Source organism: Myotis nattereri (genome assembly GCF_964212035.1).
Source record: "Myotis nattereri genome assembly, chromosome: 10".
NCBI classification, from domain to species: Eukaryota; Metazoa; Chordata; class Mammalia; order Chiroptera; family Vespertilionidae; genus Myotis; species Myotis nattereri.
The window spans coordinates 48894695-48913736 of record NC_138085.1 but is presented as its reverse complement, the minus strand read 5'-3'; the positions used below and the strand labels follow the sequence as shown (position 1 = coordinate 48913736).

General features: G+C 39.9%; 1 protein-coding gene across 1 annotated transcript in view; it reads right to left on the bottom strand.

Annotated features, from left to right (window-relative positions):
- Positions 1-16768: 16768 nt before the first annotated feature.
- XPO1 (exportin 1) overlaps positions 16769-19042 on the bottom strand; it is a 52995-nt gene continuing 50721 nt past the window's right edge. Inside the window, exons 24-25 of the mRNA XM_081100605.1 lie at positions 18887-18983; positions 16769-17814 (exon numbers count right to left, since the gene is read on the bottom strand). Coding sequence (XP_080956731.1) covers positions 17668-17814; positions 18887-18983 — 244 coding nt within the window. The 3' untranslated portion in view covers positions 16769-17667. The remainder of the gene's footprint in view (positions 17815-18886; positions 18984-19042) is intronic.

Genomic DNA, 19042 nt, shown 5'->3' with positions numbered 1-19042 from the left:
CAACTGGATATAGTGGTGCCATTTACCAAGATAGAGATCACTTGAAGGACCAGAGGGAGGTGGGGTCAATAAAAAGACATACTGTTTTAGAACTGTTCAACTTGATGTCACTGTGGTGCCTGTGAGACAGCCAGAAGGGGTTGTTGAGCTGGCAGTTATGTTGATCTAAAGATCAAGAAGAAAGTCCCATGCCAAAACCGGTTTGGCTCAGTGGATAGAGCGCCGGCCTGTGGACTGAAGGGTCCCAGGTTCGATTCCGGTCAAGGGCATGTACCTGGGTTGCGGGCACATCCCCAGTGGGAGATGTGCAGGCGGCAGCTCGATTGATGTTTCTCTCTCATCAATGTTTCTAACTATCTCTCTCCCTTCCTCTCTGTAAAAAATCAATAAAATATATTAAAAAAAAAAAAAAAAGAAGAAGAAGAAAGTCCCAGACTGGAAATGTAAATATGAAAACAATCCTTAGTATACTAGCTCTTTGTCACATGGGGGAGGGAGGCAGACAACTGCTACACATTCAGCATCACAGGTTCCACACATGAAGAAGCACTTCCCCCAACTGTCCTCATCAGAAAAGCAAAAACTTTCAAGAAAGCCTACACTACTTTTGGTCTCACTTCCCAAAATTGTCACATGGCCACATTTAAGCCTCAAGGAAAAGCTAGTGGCAGTGGGTATTAAGTCAGTTTACTTACAGTGTCTGCCACAAATGGTACATGAAGTCATGAAATAATATAGGGAGAGGTAATTCTATACAGTGAAAGAAAAGAATCAAAACAGAGCCTTGAGGAATTTGAATTGGATTAGAGCAGCGGTTCTCAATGTTGGCTGCACATTAGAATCGCCTGGGAATCTTTTTAAAATCCTGATTTCTGGGCCTCATCCCCCAGAAATTCTCTTTCTTTGTTATGGGGTGGGGCCACAATATTAGTAACATTTGCATTTGGAAAAGATTCTTCATTGTGCATAGGAATAATGTTATGGGGTGGGGCCACAATATTAGTAACAAAGAAACAGAATTTCCGGAGGATGAGGCCCAGAAATTAGGATTTTAAAAAGATTCCCAGGTGATTCTAATGTGCAGCCAAGGTTGAGAACCACTGGATTAGAGGAAGAGAAGATAATCCCAAAAAGTAACAAATACGGTGAGGGAGTGGGGAGGGAATTTTGGTACCAATTAAGCCAAGGGAAAAGATGACAATTGTGGAATGCTAGAAAGTCAAGTAAAACGAGATCTATAAAATTATTCATAAGATTTAGTGCATGGAGGTCATGGGAGATGGAATTATGGACACTGAAGCCTCATTACAGTAGACTTAAGACCACTTATAGAAGAAACTATTAAAGTAGAAAACTATTTTAAGAATTTAGACTCAAAGAGAAGGTGGGGTAAATGCTAGTGGAAACATGAAATTAATCATAGGTAACACTGTACATACTGTGCAAAAGACACTGTTCTAAGCACTCATTTAATTTTCTCAAGCACCTTGTATGCTGTGTGCTATTGTTCTCCTTATTTTCCAGAAGAGAATAATAAGGTACAGAGAGGTTAAATAATTTGTGCCAGAGACAGAGGGTGATAATACCAGGAGAGAAAAGTCAGAGTGGCTGCTGTAATTTTCTAAGAAGGTGAGAGAAGATGGAATCCATTGCAAAGGTAGAAGGATTGAATTTTGATAATGGGTACCCATGTGCATACATTTGACGATCAGGAATTGAGGGAGTTCCCATCAGATGATTTGGGGTATTTTCCTGAAATAAGAGGCAAGGTCATCTGGAGTCAAGGAGAGGTTAGGAGTATGCCAGACTGAAAGAACTATAGGTTTGAAATAAAAACTCTGGAGGGTGATGAACTGATTAACCAGAAAAGTGTGATGGTGATGCTCGGTGGAGACGAAGATATGGTAGAGCTTTGTTTTCAGTATTCATTGAACTTCATGATGCCTGTCTTCCCAGAGCCACTGATGTACAGTTAGCCCTGTACAGTGAGCAACCTAAGAGAATGCCATCTACATCTTAGACATAACTTTGTCTGGTTTCTTTAACAATGTTTTTAAAATGCATCCATTTTGTTGCACGTATTAAGTACTGTTTTTCTTTTCTTTTTTTTTTTAATATTTTATTGATTTTTTACAGAGAGGAAGGGAGAGAGAGAGTTAGAAACATCGATGAGAGAGAAACATCGATCAGCTGCCTCCTGCACGCCCCCTACTGGGGATGTGCCCGCAACCAAGGTACATGCCCTTGACCAGAATCGAACCTGGGACCCTTGAGTCCGCAGGCCGACGCTCTATCCACTGAGCCAAACCGGTTAGGGCTGTTTTTCTTTTCTTTTTCTTTTTTTTTTTTTTTAAATATTTTTATTGATTTTTTACAGAGAGGAAGGGAGAGAGATAGAGAGCCAGAAACATCGATGAGAGAGAAACATCAGCCGCCTCCTGCACATCCCCCTCTGGGGATATGCCCGCAACCCAGGCACATGCCCTTGACCGGAATCGAACCCGGGACCCTTCAGTCCGCAGGCCGACGCTCTATCCACTGAGCCAAACCGGTTAGGGCTGTTTTTCTTTTCTTATTGCTGACTAGTATCATGATATTCTTTTAATTTTAAAAATGTCCCCATGATAACTGAAATTTTTAAATATCATGTGTTATAACAGAACCTAATTGCCATTTAGATGGAATATGTTGTTAGCACTTCCAACTTTGAATAAGACATTTAGCCACCATTTGTATTCGCAGGTATGTAACCTGCAATAAGCCATCCTATATAATAAAAGGGTAATATGTAAATTGACCCTAACAGCAGAACCACTGGGAATGACTGGTCACTATGACACACACTGACCACCAGGGGGTATATGCTCAATGCAGGAGCTGCCCCCTGGTGGTGAGTGTGCTCCCACAGGGGGAGCTCTGCTCAGTCACAAGCCAGGCTGACGGCTGCCAGCACAGCGGTGATGGCAGGAGCCTCTCCTGCCTCCTTAGCAGTGGTAAGGATGTCTGACTGCAGCTTAGCCCTGCTCCCCACTGGCAAGTGGACATCCCCGAGGGTTCCTGGGCTGCCAGAGGGATGTCTGATTGCCAGCTTAGGCCCGGTCCTCTAGGGAGCGGGCCTAAGCCAGCAGGTGGACATCCCCCGAGGAGTCCCAGACTGCAAGAGGGCACAGGCAGGGCTGAGGGACCCCCTCGCCCCCAATGCACAAATTTTTGTGCACCAGTCCTCTAGTCATATATATTGTTGAAGCAACAATGCTGTTTTTCCATTTCAGAAATATAATCAATTGCTTTATTATTGTACCAGTCATACCATGTTGTAAGCAGGGAGGTAACACAATCTGGTTTGCATTTGGAAAAGATTCTTCATTGTGCATAGGAATAATGTAGAGATTTGTTAAAATACAGGTTCTGATTCAATCTGAGCTGGGGCCTAAGATTCCCAGGTGATGTGCATATTGTAAACCTATTAGAAGGCTATTCTGGAATCCAGGAAAGATGAGACCTAGGTTAATGGCAATGGAAGAAGAGAGAAGTAGGTGGATTTAAGATCTATTCTTATGTTGTAGACTTGAATAAAACTTAGTGAGTGGATATGTGAGAGTACGGGAGATGTCAAAGGTGATTCCCAAATTTCTTGCATGAAAATTGAAAGGGATGGGGTGTTATTGAGAAAAGGAACATTGAAGAACTAGATTATTTTGAATTTTATAGGGGTAGGGTGGGCAGAATTCAGTTTCTGTCTTATTGAGCCTAAGATCCAAAGGTATATGGGCAGAAAAGAAGTCTAAGCAGGAATTTTAAATTTATTTATTTATTTTTTAAATATATTTTATTGATTTTTTACAGGGAGGAAGGGAGAGAGATAGTTAGAAACATCGATGAGAGAGAAACATCGATCAGCTGCCTCCTGTACATCCCCCACTGGGGATGTGCCCGCAACCCAGGTACATGCCCTTGACCAGAATCGAACCCGGGACCTCTCAGTCCGCAGGCCGGTGCTCTATCCACTGAGCCAAACCGGTTTCGGCTAAATTTTTTTTTTTTTTTAATATATTTTATTGATTTTTTTTACAGAGAGGAAGGGAGAGGGATAGAGAGTTAGAAACATCGATGAGAGAGAAACATCGATCAGCTGCCTCCTGCACATCTCCCACTGGGGATGTGCCTGCAACTAAGGTACATGCCCTTGACAGGAATCGAACCTGGGAGCTTTCAGACCGCAGGCCGACGCTCTATCCACTGAGCCAAACCGGTCAGGGCTAAATTTAAATTTAAAAAGACATTTAGCTGAGGCCAGTTTGGCTCGGTGGATGGAGCGTTGGCCTGCGGACTGGAGGGTCCCGGGTTCGGTTCTGGTCGAGGGCATGTGCCTGGGTTGCGGGCGTATCCCCAGTGGGAGATGTGCAGGAGGTGGCTGATCGATGTTTCTCTCTCATCGATGTTTCTGACTCTCTATCTCTCTTCCTTCCTCTCTGTAAAAAATCAATAAAATATATTAAAAAAAAAAAAAGACATTTAGATTGTGTCTGAAACCAGAATGGATGACACCTCCTGGGTAGATTGAGAGGTGCAATGAGATGGTTCAGGACTGCACCATGAGGAACTTGTCAAACTTGTCTCATGAGTTTCAGCTTCTATTTCAGAAGTTTCATAAAAAGCAATATGCTTTCACAGAAGAACTACAGCTGGACTGTTCTATTTGAGGGCATATTTTTCAAGATTATTTTGAAATTCTTATCTCCAATATTCCTGGATTTTCTGAAATGAGTCAGCTTGACTGAGCAGATAACTGAAAATCCAGGCACATTCTCAAACTTATTTAGCAAAGGCAGCCTGAGAAAATTTAAATAGTTCAGACTTACCAAAATCTATGACTTTTGCTTGAGGTTGTGACTTTACATTTATTAAGTAACTCTGGATCTATTCAAGAGTTGTGATTCTATTAAATTCAGGAAATTCATTATTAATCAATTTATCTTGTGATGACTGAATTCAGAAAGATTCTGGAAGTTCTTTTAAACATAAATTCATGGAAAAAATAGATATATAAATTCATGGAAACAAAATTATACCGCATCAGAGGTCATCCTGAATATATTAGCTTTGAAGAACTAAGAAAGGAAAGAAGCAAATACAACAGACTAGTGAATTTACAAGTTAGATGAATATTAACTGATACAATTTATGAGATAAGACCATTTCCTACCCTGAATATGTATTATAATTCCATGCAATTATATAAACAAATTGTATTTTAAATTAATACAAGTTCTGGGGTTAGAGTTTGCATTGCTAAGAGTTAAAAACAAATCCTCTAGTTTGTAAAAAGTTTCTAAAAGAGGTCTTTTTTCTTTACCCTGGATATCAGGAAGCACAGAGATTTTTAACTGAAAGACAAAGCAGAGCATACAAGCAATCTAATTAGTTAGCTAAGGCTCTATGGGGTACAAAATGTATGAGTATTATGGAGAAGAGCAATTTACTGCACAGCACCTCAACGAACAAAGATGGCTGACCCAAAAGGAGTATCCTGCAGAACATTTTAGCTCCTAAAATTTAAGGGCCACCCTAGCCAGTATGTTCAGTGTTTAGAGTGGTGACCAGAGCACCAAGGGTCGAGGGCATTTACCTGGGTTGCAGATTCAATCCCTGGTCCCGGTAAGGGAACATGCAGAAGGAAGCTAATGAATGTATCTTTTTCACATTGATGCTTCTCTAAAAAAATCAATGGAAAAAATATTCTCGCGTGAGGATTAACAACAACAACAAAATATATCAGGGCAATTTTTTATGCATGAATGAATCAAAGTAGTTATATGGTCTCTTCTATTTTTTTTTTAAATACATTTTTATTGATTTCAGAGAAGGGAGAGGGAGAGAGAGATAAAAACATCAATGATGAGAATCATTGATCAGCTGCCTCCTGCACACCCCACACTGGGGATGGAGCCTGCAACCTGGGCATGTGCCATGACTGGGAATCGAACCATGACATCCTGATTAATAAGTTGATGCTCAACCACTGAGCCATGCCAGCCAGGCATCTTTTCTATTTTAACCTTGAAGACTTTTTTTTTTTTTTTTTTTTAAATATATTTTATTGATTTTTTACAGAGAGGAAGGGAGAGAGATAGAGAGTCAGAAACATCGATGAGAGAGAAACATCGATCAGCTGCCTCCTGCACATCTCCCACTGGGGATATGCCCGCAACCCAGGTACATGCCCCCGACCGGAATCGAACCCGGGACCCTTCAGTCCGCAGGCCGACGCTCTATCCACTGAGCCAAACCGGTTTTGGCTTTTTTTTTTTTTTTTAAAATATATTTTATTGATTTTTTACAGAGAGGAAGGGAGAGAGATAGAGAGTCAGAAACATCGATGAGAGAGAAACATCGATCAGCTGCCTCCTGCACACCTACTGGGGATGTGCCCGCAACCAAGGTACATGCCCCTGACCGGAATCGAACCCGGGACCCCTCAGTCCGCAGGCCGACGCTCTATCCACTGAGCCAAACCGGTTTCGGCTAACCTTGAAGACTTGACAGCTCTCAGTAGTTGCAAACATTGTCAGAAGCAGAAAACTTTTTTCCTGTAGGCTAATAACTGGCTTATTATTTTATGATTTCCATTCTGGGAGGTTTTTTTTTTGTTGTTTGTTTTTTTTTAAAAGCAAACACTATTTGTAATGCTTAAGGAAACCTAAATGGTAGCTGGTCCCTGTAGATGAAGACTCAAACTTCAAGTGAACTCAGGAGCAAAAGAATTTCTTGTAGACCATTACCAACAGTCTAGAAAACGAGGGGGAGAAGTGTGAATGTTCCCATGTCCCGTGTAGTTCAGGGTTCGAGGATCTGGAGAAGGGGCTGCACGCAAATGAAAGAGATGAGACAAGAAATAATAATTTGGTAATAGGGGGCCACGCGGGCAAGCCCAATGCAAGAGAAAGGACTTCCACTGGTGCCCAGGCCTTGCCAACCTTTTATTCACTTTTGGATACACATTTAGCCCTTAGGCAGGTAATTGCGGTAATAGACAAACTATCTTAAAGGTCAGTAAATAATAGAAAGATTTACTCTGAAACTATTTGGTCAGGAAATAGCTTGAGCCCCCATTGTTGGGACTAAACAATCAGTGCATAACCCTGGCCCTTGCCATGGGTTCAAGGTTCACCAGCATTCTAGGATCCTTATTTATACTTCTCTGCTAGTGAAGACAATGGGTGGCTTCCTGCAGAGAAGTACATCACTTCTTTCTATAGCTAAGAAATAGGCAAGTTATAAAAAGATAAAATGTGCCAAAACCGGTTTGGCTCAGTGGATAGAGCGTCGGCCTGCGGACTGAGGGGTCCTAGGTTCAATTCCGGTCGGGGGCATGTACCTGGGTTGTGGGCACATCCCCAGTGGGGGATGTGCAGGAGGCGGCTGATCGATGTTTCTCTTATCGATGTTTCTGACTCTCTCTCTCCCTTCCTCTCTGTAAAAAATCAATAAAATATATTTTAAAAAAATAAAATAAAAAAATAAAAAGGTAAAATGTATTTAAGAAGTTTGCTCTTAGAACTGATTGGGCATGTTGAATAAGTCTGACCTTACTTAGTATACTTAGACCAAAGTGGGGGAGGGGTGCTCAGAGTTTCTTTTCCTGTTTTAGTTGTAGTGAAAGGACTCAGGGTCAGGGACCTAGTTAGATAGCAGGGGATTTCTTATGACCTATTGCAGTATAAAAAATAGTGTATTATTTGTACAACCAAAGACTATTTTATGGTTTAAGGAGAATAAAGTTGACTACATGCCCTGGCCACTGTGGCTCAGTTGGTTGGAACGCTGTCCCATACATCAAAGGTGGCAGATTCCATTCTTTGTCAGGGCACACATACTTGGGTGTGGGTTCGATCACTGGTTGGGGTGCATATGGGAGGCAACACATCTGTTTCTCTCTCTAAAAAAAAGTTGACTACATTAAAAAAAATAGTGTGTCCTAGTTTGCAAAATTCTGGTCTTTTTGATAAACTAACTGAAGAGAGATTTAATAAATTAAGTGCATGCTAACTTATTAGGCTCCAAAGAAATACTGAGTGTGAAAAGAAAAAACACTGTGGAGTACTATGCAGCAATAAAAAAAGGATTCCTTACTCTTTGAGACAGCATGGAGGAACCTGGAGAGTAGTATGCTAAGTGAAATAAGCCAGTCAGAGAAAGACAAGTATCATATGATATCACTCATATGTGGAATCTAATGAACAAAATAAACTGCTGTACAAAATAGATCCAGAGACAGAGAAGCATAGAATAGACTGTGGAATCTCAGAGGGAAGGCAGAGGAGTGTGGGTAGGTGGGAAGTGATCAAGCAAAGAACTTGTATGCATATATGCATAACCCACCCTTGCTGGTTTGGCTCATTGGATAGAGTGCCAGCCTGTGAAACAAAGGGTTCGATTCTGGTCAAGGGCATGCACCTTGGTTTCAGGCTCTTCTCCAGATTGGGCCCTGGCAACCAATCGATGTGTTTCTCTCACATCAATATTTCGGTCTTTCCTTCTCTCTAAAAAGTAACAGGAAAATATCCTTGGTTGAAGATTAAATAAATAAATAAATAACATTTTTTATTTACTAGAAGCCCGTTGCACGAAGATTCGTGCAATAGGCCTTCCTTCCCCTGGCTCTCGGCACCGGTTTTCCTCTGGCACCCGGTACCCAGGCCTTTGGTTTGGCCGCAGCAGAGAAGCCAAGCTCTTTCAGTCTTCAGTCTTCACTCTGTCCAGAGCCTTCAGTTTTTGCTTCGCACCTATGTGCGCAAATTAACCGCCATCTTTGTTGGGTTAATTTGCATACTCATCCTGATTGGCTGGTGGGCATGGCAGAGTGACACCAATTTGCATGTTTCTATTTTATTAGTGTAGATTGGACACAGATAATAGGGTGGTGAAGGCTTGGGGAAGGGGGTGGGGTGGGCTTGAAGGGGTCAGTGGGGGATAAAAGGGGACATAAGCAGTACTTTCAACAATAAAGATTAAAAACAATAGATTCAGAGAAATAGAAGCATGGAATAGACCAGTGGTCGGCAAAGTCATTAGTCAACAGAGCCAAATATCAACAGTAAAATGGTTGAAATTTCTTTTGAGAGCCAAATGTTTAAACTTAAACTATATAGGTAGGTACATTGTTATTAACTTAATTAGGGTACTCCTAAGGCTTAGGAAGAGCCACACTCAAGGGGCCAAAGAGCCACATGTGGCTCGTGAGCTGCAGTTTGCTGACCACAGGAATACACTATCCAATCTCAGATGGAAGGCAGGGGTGGGTGGGTAGGAGGAAGAGATCAACTAACCAAAGCACTTGTATTCATATACGCATAACCCAGGACACAGACAATAAGGTGGTGAAGGCCTAGGGCAGGAGGGTGGGAGGTTTGGGGGGCCGAGAAAGGGTCAAGGGAGAAAAGGGGGGACATATGTAATACTTTCAAAAGTAGAGTTTAAAAAAGAAGAAATATGCCGACTGGTTTGGCTCAGTGGATAGAGCATCGGCCTGTGGACTGAAAGGTCCCAGGTTTGATTCTGGTCAAGGGCATGTACCTTGGTTGTGGGCACATCCCCAGTAGGAGGTGTGCAGGAGGCAGCTGATCGATGTTTCTCTCTCATCGATGTTTCTGACTCTCTATCCCTCTCCCTTCCTCTCTGTAAAAAATCAATAAAATTTATTTTTTTAAAAAAGAAGAAATAGGGTATTTTGAAATGGAGTAAACATTTGTTAGGAAAGAAAAGGCCTAGTTTAGTCAGCAAACGTTGGGGAAAAGATATCATTTCTTTGGATATCTTAACAGAGGAGAGCAATGGTATTGTTTGGCATTAGATCAATTTGAAGTGAATGAGGGAAAGTACTTGAATTTTAGATTCTACATTTTTCCAAGATATTTTTCCACAATGGAAGTAAAGGTTTCAACTTTACAACCAACAGATTTGGCCCTTTCCCTCAAACTCTGCAATTTTCCCCTAAGTTAGGTTATTAGTATCAGTAGTTTTACTTATTTTAACTATCAAAAAGACACAGTAATTAGTAACGGACAGGATTAAGCTGTTAAAAGTACTACTTATAGACAGCCAGTTGGCCTGGAGGTCAAATCCCCCCTAGTGTTACCTACAACAATCAAGGCTTAACTACAAGACGGTGTACAAAGACCACTAGGGGGTGCACCAAGAAAGCATAAAAAATGCGGAGACAAAAGAACAGGACAGAAATGGAGGAAGGCAAAATGCTGGATATAGAGCTCAAAACCACACTTTTAAGGTCTCTCAAGAACTGTCTAGAAGCCCCCAATAAATTTAGTAAGGCCCTCGAAAAGACTGATGAGACCGCCGATAAATGTAGTGAGAGCCTCAAGAAATATAATGAGACCCTCGATGTTGTGATAAAGGACCACCTAGAAATTAAGCATACACGGACTGAAATAACGAATATTATACAGACTCCCAACAGCAGACCAGAGGAGCGCAAGAATCAAGTTAAAGATTTGAAATGCGAAGAAGCAAAAAACACCCAACCAGAAAAGCAAAATGAAAAAAGAATCCGAAAATATGAAGATAGTGTAAGGAGCCTCTGGGACAGCTTCAAGCGTACCAACATCAGAATTATAGGGGTGCCAGAAGATGAGAGAGAGCAAGATATTGAAAACCTATTTGAAGAAATAATGACAGAAAACTTCCCCCACCTGGTGAAAGAAATGTACTTACAGGTCCAGGAAGCGCAGAGAACCCCAAACAAAAGGAATCCAAAGAGGATCACACCAAGACACATCATAATTAAATTGCCAAGAGCAAAAGATAAAGAGAGAATCTTAAAAGCAGCAAGAGAAAGAAACTCAGTTACCTACAAGGGAATACCCATACGACTGTCAGCTGATTTCTCAACAGAAACTTTGCAGGCCAGAAGGGAGTGGCAAGAAATATTCAAAGTGATGAATACCAAGAACCTACAACCAAGATTACTTTATCCAGCAAAGCTATCATTCAGAACTGAAGGTCAGATAAAGAGCTTCACAGATAAGAAAAAGCTAAAGGAGTTCATCACCACCAAACCAGTATTATATGAAATGCTGAAAGGTATCCTTTAAGAAGAGGAAGAAGAAAAGGGTAAAGATAAAAATTATGAACAACAAATATGCATCTATCAACAAGTGAATCTAAGAATTAAGTGAATAAATAATCTGATGGGGGGGGGGGAGGGATGTGGGGGATGCGGGAAGAGACTGGACAAAAACCGTGCACCTATGGATGAGGACAGTGGGTGGGGAGTGAGGGCGGAGGGTGGGGTGGGAACTGGGAGGAGGGGAGTTATGGGGGGGAAAAAGAGGAACAAATGTAATAATCTGAACAATAAAGATTGAATTAAAAAAATAAATACCATTAAAAAAAGTACTACTTATAAATAGTAATTAAACAATTTTATATAATTCTTTTTTTAAAAAAAATATATTTTATTGATTTTTTACAGAGAGGAAGGGAGAGAGACAGAGAGCTAGAAACATCGATGAGAGAGAAACATCGATCAGCTGCCTCCCGCACACCTCCCACTGGGGATGTACCCGCAACCCAGGCACATGCCCTTGACTGGAATCGAACCCGGGACCCTTCAGTCCGCAGGCCGATGCTCTGTCCAAACCGGTTTCGGCTATAATTCTTTTCTTTAATCCTTATCTGAGGATATATTTTAGTGATCTTTTGAGAGAAAGATAAACATTGATGTGAGAAACATTGATTAGAGAAATATCAATCAGTTGCCTTCTGCATGCACCCCAACCAGGAACAGAACCTGCAACCTAGATATGTGCTCCCACTGGGAATCAAACTTGCAAACTTTTGGTGTATGGGACAATGCTGCAACCAAGCCACCTGGCCATGGCTTATATTTCTTTATAATCCAGACCTTTCTTTATCTATAAACTTTAAAAAAATAAAAGTATTTTCATTGATTTCAGAGAGGGAGAGAGACATAGAAGCATCAATAATGCTTATCATTGATGGGCTGTCTCCTGCCTGTGCCCTTGACTGGAATCAAACCAGGGACCCTTCAGTCCACAGGCTGATGCTCTATTCACTGAGCCAAACCAGTTAGGGCCATCCACGAACTTCTTAATCACAGAACCAAAACCAGTTCATTGCTTTATGTGACCATATTTTTAAAAAAATATATTTTTTTGATTTTTACAGAGAGGAAGAGAGAGGGATAGAGAGAAACATCCATCAGTTGCCTCCTGCACACTACCCACTGGGGTGTGCCCACAACCAAGGTACATGCCCTTGACCGGAATCGAACCTGGGACCTTTCAGTCTGCAGGTTGACACTCTATCCACTGAGCCAAACCGGTTAGGGCGAAACTTTCTTGAAAACTTGTCTTCACATTGTTACAGAATGAATTCTGCTGGCAACATTTCTGGAGGAAAATCCAATACATATGAGTAAGTCAGACTAATTAGTTCTTCTCAACATTCTATATTTCTTTCAAACTCCATCCTTGCCTATCTCTGTTGCTATCATGCCATGAAAAGCCTGCATTTCATGTGATCCTACCAAAGTAGATTCGACACAAGTGGGGGGTAAGAATAGCCTGTGAAGACAAACTCATACTTGGTTTACTTACTGCTGTATTTAAAATCAAAGGGGAGCCCACCCAGCTTTGCTCAGTGGTTGAGCATTGACCTATGAACCAGACCGAGGTTTGATTCCTGGTAAGGGTACATGCCTGGATTGTGGGCTTGATCCCCAGTGGGGGGTGTGTTCAGGAGGTAGCTGATCAATGATTCTTATCATTGATGTTTCTCTCTCCCTAAAATAATAAAAAAAATAAATCCATGAACAAAATGAAAACCACCTACTGAATGGGGGAACATATTCACCAGTGATACAGCAGATAACGGGTTATCCAAAACCTATGAAACTTATGCAACTCAACACCAAAAACAATCTTATAAAATGGGTAAAAGATCTGAATACACGTCTCCAAAGAGGACATACAGCCAATAGACACATGAAAAAATACTCAACGTCACAAGTCATCAGAGAAATATAAATTAAACCCATAATGAAATGACTGAACATCTGCCAGAATAGCTACTATCAATAAATCAACATATGTTGTTGGCAAAGATGTGGAGAAAAAGGAACTCTCATGCACTGTTGGTGGTAATGCAGATTGGTGCAGCCATTATGGATAGGGAGTTACCTCAAAAAATTAAAAATGGAACTGCCTTATGACCCAGTAATTACACCCTGGAAATATATGTAAAAAACCCCAAGCACTATTCAAAAGAATGTATGTACACCTATGTTCATTGCAGTGTTAACAATAGCCAAGACTTGGAAGCAGCCTAAAGGCCCATCAGATGAGTGGATTAAAAAAGTTGTGGGTGCATTTACATAGTGGAATACTATTACCTTTTCCGATAGCATGAATGAAGAATATTATGCGAAGTGAAATAAGCCAGTCAGAGCATCATATATCACTCATATGTGGAATCTAATGAACAAACTAAACTAACCAAGCATAAACAGACTCAGAGGGAACAGTGACAGCTGTTAAGAGGGTTGCGGGCTAGGTGAGTAAGTTGAAGCGATTAAGAAAGAACAAAGCGCGGAGACATGGACAACAGTATGATTACCAGAGGGAAAGGAGGGTTGAGGGATGTAGAAGAGTAAAGGGGAGATAAATGGTGATAGACTTGACTTGGGACTGTGAACACCCAAAACAACATACAGGTGATGTGTTATAGAATTGCACACTTGAAGGTTATATTTTGTCACCACAATAAATTCAAAAAAATTTTTAAAAGAATACACTTTTATTGATCTCAAAGAGAGGGAGATAGAAACATCAATGATTAGAATCATTGATAGGCTGCCTCCTGCATGCCCCCTCCTGGGATCGAGCCAGCAACCCGAGCATGTGCCATCACTGGAATTAACTTGGGACCCTTCAGTTGGCAGGCCTACGCTCTATACAAACTGGCAAGGCTCAATAAATTTTCTTAACGTGAGAATATTTTTAAGTGAATATGTATTTATGATACTTGTGTGAAATGTATGAACTGGTTACCTCTTTTTAAAATGTAATTAATCTGTTCCACTTGTAAAATTGCATTTGGTAGATAATTCTTTGAAGAGCTTATGAGGAGCGCCCTTGGTTGCAAAATATATTCGGTTGCCACTTTGAAAAAAAAAAAAAAAAAGAAAAAAGCAGAATTATGGTTATCCTTCCGAGGATTTCCTTCTTAATATCAAGTTTATATCCGCAATATCTGTCTTTTTACATAAAGAGTAACAACTTATTTTGATGTTGAACTATCCTTTGGAAGACAATTTTAAGTAGCAATACTATCAAATATTATAGCCAACAGCTTTAGGTAAGGTCAGACCCAGTAAATACCTAGACTAGGATCTACACCCTCTTACTATTTATTAGTAAGACAATTCCAATTATACTTTGTAATTTCTGACAATTGAAACAATACCTCATGATGAGTTAAATAGCAGTATGCCAAAAAGCTAAATTGGCGTTTGCTGTCAAATACCTTGAGGCTGACCCAAATTTGATTAACATTTAATTGAGGAAGAAACTTCCCATCTAGGATTTAAGTTGTTACCATGAATGGTTTCTACAGTTTTGGTCAAATATATTTGCTCAATAAATACTCCCACAAAATAATCTTCAGGCAGGGATTGAACTGCGGAACAGAATCATGGGACCTCTGGTGAGATTCACTTTATATAAAAACACTTAAATTTCATGTTTCTAGTTTAATCTATGAATTATCCTTGAATATGTGAGGTTAATATATTTTAAACCTCAAAGAAGTGATACCCTTAATTCATTTGTGATATAAATTTGCTTTTGGCAGTGGTGGAATCCACGGTTGCCAAACATTAATTAAAAGTTGGGCTATCCTGGTTCCCAAGCCAAAGCTTGGTTTCATGCAACATCCCGAACATATCAAGAGTCCTGTGGAGCTGTAGGAAGATAAGAACATCATACATGACCATTGTTGAAAAGTTACAAACATTATAAACAATATGTATTTTATATAACTAATTGAAACAGGGCAAGCAATCAAGACCTAAACTCTTACCTGATTCAAGAAAACCACTTAAGCCATAGACCAGTGACAGCAAACCTTTCACCTTGGCGTGTCAGCATTTTGAAAGACCCTAACTTAACTCTGGTGCCGTGTCACATATAGAAATTTTTTGATATTAGCAACCATAGTAAAACAGACATATTTTTGATATTTATTTTACATATTTAAATGCCATTTAACAAAGAAAAATCAACCAAAAAAATGAGTTCGCGTGTCACCTCTGACACGTGTGTCACAGGTTCACCATCACTGCCCTAGACAGTTTGGCTCACTGGATAGAGCATTGGCCTGCGGACTGAAGGGTCCCAGGCTCAATTACGGTTAAGGGCATGTACCTTGGTTGCAGGTTCCTCCCTGGCCTGGGCCCTGGTTGGAGGCAACCAATCTGTCTCTCTCTCTCTCACTAAAAATCAGTGGAAAAATATCCTTGGGTATTAAAAACAAAACAAAAACAAAGTACTTAAAAAAACACACCTTAAAACCTATTTTTTAAAAAGTTTTGTTAAACCTCTCCTGAGGATATTTTCCCCCATCACTTTTTAAAGAATGGGAGAAGAAACACCAATGTGAAAGAGACACGTTGACTGGTTGCCTCCCCCATGTACTCCACCAGGGGTGGGGAGCTAGCCCACAACCCAAGTACGTGCCTTTGATCCGGAATCAAACCCTAGACATTTTGGTCCACTAAGGAACAATGGCCAGGGCCCCTTAAAACATATTTTTAGTCATATGCCAATAGTTAATAACACAGCCAAAGAGTTGAACAAAGCTGAAACTTTAAAAAAAATCTTCCAATATTCCTCTTTGAATACATTTAAATCCTTACCATTTGCTGTTTTAGAAACAAATTGCTTTAAGCAGGATTACATTCTATTGAAATGATGGCAGCGTTGCCACAAACTTGTTAGGAAGATGGCAATTATACAGAATTGCTAATTCTCCAAGTAACATGAGGTCCTTTAAGTGCTTAAGCTTCAATCTAGTTTATAGAAGACTAGTTTATCCTCTGGAAACAAGTTCACCCCAGCTGGTTTCCTTTATGTACTCCCTTCTCTACCCTTTTTTGTGTTTTATAGGCCCTGTATACATTTTCCCCTTCTGTTCACTTACTTCTAAGGGTTACATTTCACAAGAACACAAATCAAGAATATCTGGCCCTGGCCAAGTGTGGCTGTTATCCTGTGCACAGAAGGTTGCTGGTTCAATTCCTGGTAAGGGCACTTGCCCAGTTTTCAGGCTTGATCCCTGACAGGGGGCCTGAGAAAACAGATGACTGATATGCTCTCACATCAATATTTTTCCCTCTCTCTCCGAAAAAAATCAATTTTAAAAATATAAACAACAATATTTGTAGTAGTTTGTACACCTGGGTTCTCATTCTTCATTACACTGATCTCCTAACCAGGACACAAGACACTCCCTTTAATCACAAACAAAGGTAAAATGTATCAAATAAGAAATTTGATTCTTGGGAACAGAAGGCATCTGAGCATATTAACTTTATATATAAACTGCTTTTACTCCCAGGCACTTCAGAAATATTTGCATGTCAACATGTTGCACACATCTTTTTAAAATGAAATACCTAAACACAAATAACCCCTTTCATTAATGTAGGAATAATTTTGAGCCATTAAAGGGAAAATAAATGTAAACCAAGTTTATTTTGCTTTTTAAAGTAGTGTTCTTAAAGCACTACAGCTTGGTAAACAATGTAAATTAGTATAAGTCATCTCAAAAGCCAGTTTTGTTGTTTGTTTTTTAATGAGTTGTTAAAAAGATGCAGCCTATTCTACCAGGATAAATATTTTTAACCATTTCACTTCGAGTTAATGAAGGCTCACAAATGAGCAACACTCCTCATTGAGGAAAACAAAAAGCTGTTGTCGACAAGCGACAGCACACACACACAAAAACAAAAAGAACTGTGTAAAAATAACTAACTGTGTTCACATATTTTTGAAGTTGCTTTACAATGGGATGATATGCACATGATCTTGCTGCAAACTTGCCATACAGACTTGTAATACATGTAGTCTAGACAAACGATTCAGTCCAAGAGTTGCTAACTTCTGACAATGCAGCACTATAATCCTTTTAACAATGCAATTTGTTTTACTCATTATTTTTCTTCTAGACTGAAATACAGGCTAGAAAGAAAATGCTCCCTAATTAAAAATTGGTAGTTTACAGAAAAAAAATTGTATAATTTTGCATTAGAATTTACAAGTATATGTTCAAATCGGATTTGCCTCCTCCCCCATCCTAGCCACAAGATGGGCATGAAGTAGAATTTTAAAAAATGCCTTAATTTTCAACTTCATGCAGACTAAATAAAGATGACCAAAACAAAAGCTTAAACAATGGAAGGTATTTCACAGAAAATTTCTTATACAAAAAACACATAAGAAAAAGGGCCACTAGGTGACATTTTAATTTACAAATTGGCATCATTTTGGTCGACAAATATCCAGATGCTGTTTTCTTCTGCTAACAAAAGTTGCAGAGAAAAATCAAACCCCAGCATGACTTCCCATTTTAATCACACATTTCTTCTGGAATTTCATGTGGATTAAGGATGCCAGGGACAGACATTTGAAGTTTATGTTTCTCCTCCTGAGCCTGTCGGAGGGCTGTTTCTCTTTCTTCCAAAAACAGGTCAGATGTATCTTCACCTGCAAACTCCTGTGAAAGCAGATAGTTGAAAGGTCAACATAAGTGTGTTATGAAAAACAAATAGTTTTTTGGGGGGAAAGGTGGAAATAAGCATATTCCCTGTTTACACAAGGGACATAATTTTTCCATCAATTGGTTGGGTTTAAATTTCAGTATTATGTGTCTGAATTAAACACCGAAGGTGGTGCACTGAATTTGAGCGACAACCTATGAACTAGGAGGTCATGGTTCAATTCCCAGTCACAGCACTAGGTTGAATTGCGGGTTTGATCCCAAGTAGGGGTCCTGCAGGAGGCAGCCGATCAATGATTCTCATCATTGATGTTTCTCTTTCTCTCTCTCCCACTTTCCAAAATCAATAAAAATATATTAAAAAACAAAAAGCCCCCCAAAAAGGTGCTAGTGGGGAAAAGGTTATAAAAGAGCCATAGAATGATGATATACACACACGCCAGATTATTATGACCACCCAATCAGTACTTCGTTGGGCCACCTTTTGCCTTCAATACTGCGGCAATTCTTCTTGGTATTGACTGCACGAGATGTTGAAAGGTGATGCAAGGAATCTGACACCATGCCTGATAAATAGCACTGTCCAGTTCTGTGAGATCTGATGGTTGTGGAACCAGCTGCCCGATGGATCTTTTAACTTCGTCCCACAAATGCTCAATTGGATTGAAATCTGGTGATTGTGGGGGCTACCTAAGCAAGGTAAAGTCTCCCTCATATTCTTGGAACCACTCCTGCACAATATGAGCACCGTGGCATAGCGCATTGTCTTGTTGGAAGAAGCCATCTTCATTGGGATACGCCATCAACGTGATAGGATGAACTTGATCAGCAACGATACTTAGGTATGTTGTACTATTCAGACGTTTGTAATGGTTTGGCCCTCTAGCAATCTCAGCGTGAAATTATAGCTAATTTGACTACAAATATCAGGTGGTCATAATAATCTGGCCAGAGTATGTATATGTGTGTGTATATAAATATATTAAGCAAAGATATAAAAAAGCTGTTTCTCCTAAAACTAATGATCAAGTTAGTCTTATATTTCTGCAAATGCAGATAAATTACATACCTTTATTTGAACTAGGAAATCCCTAAGATGTTCCTTGAAAGCAGGAATATCCTGATTTAAACTGAAAAGCCCTGTCACAAAGAGCTTTACTTGAGCACTGCAAATCAAAACATAGTAATTAAATGATTGTTTTTTTTAAAATAAGAAATTTATTTA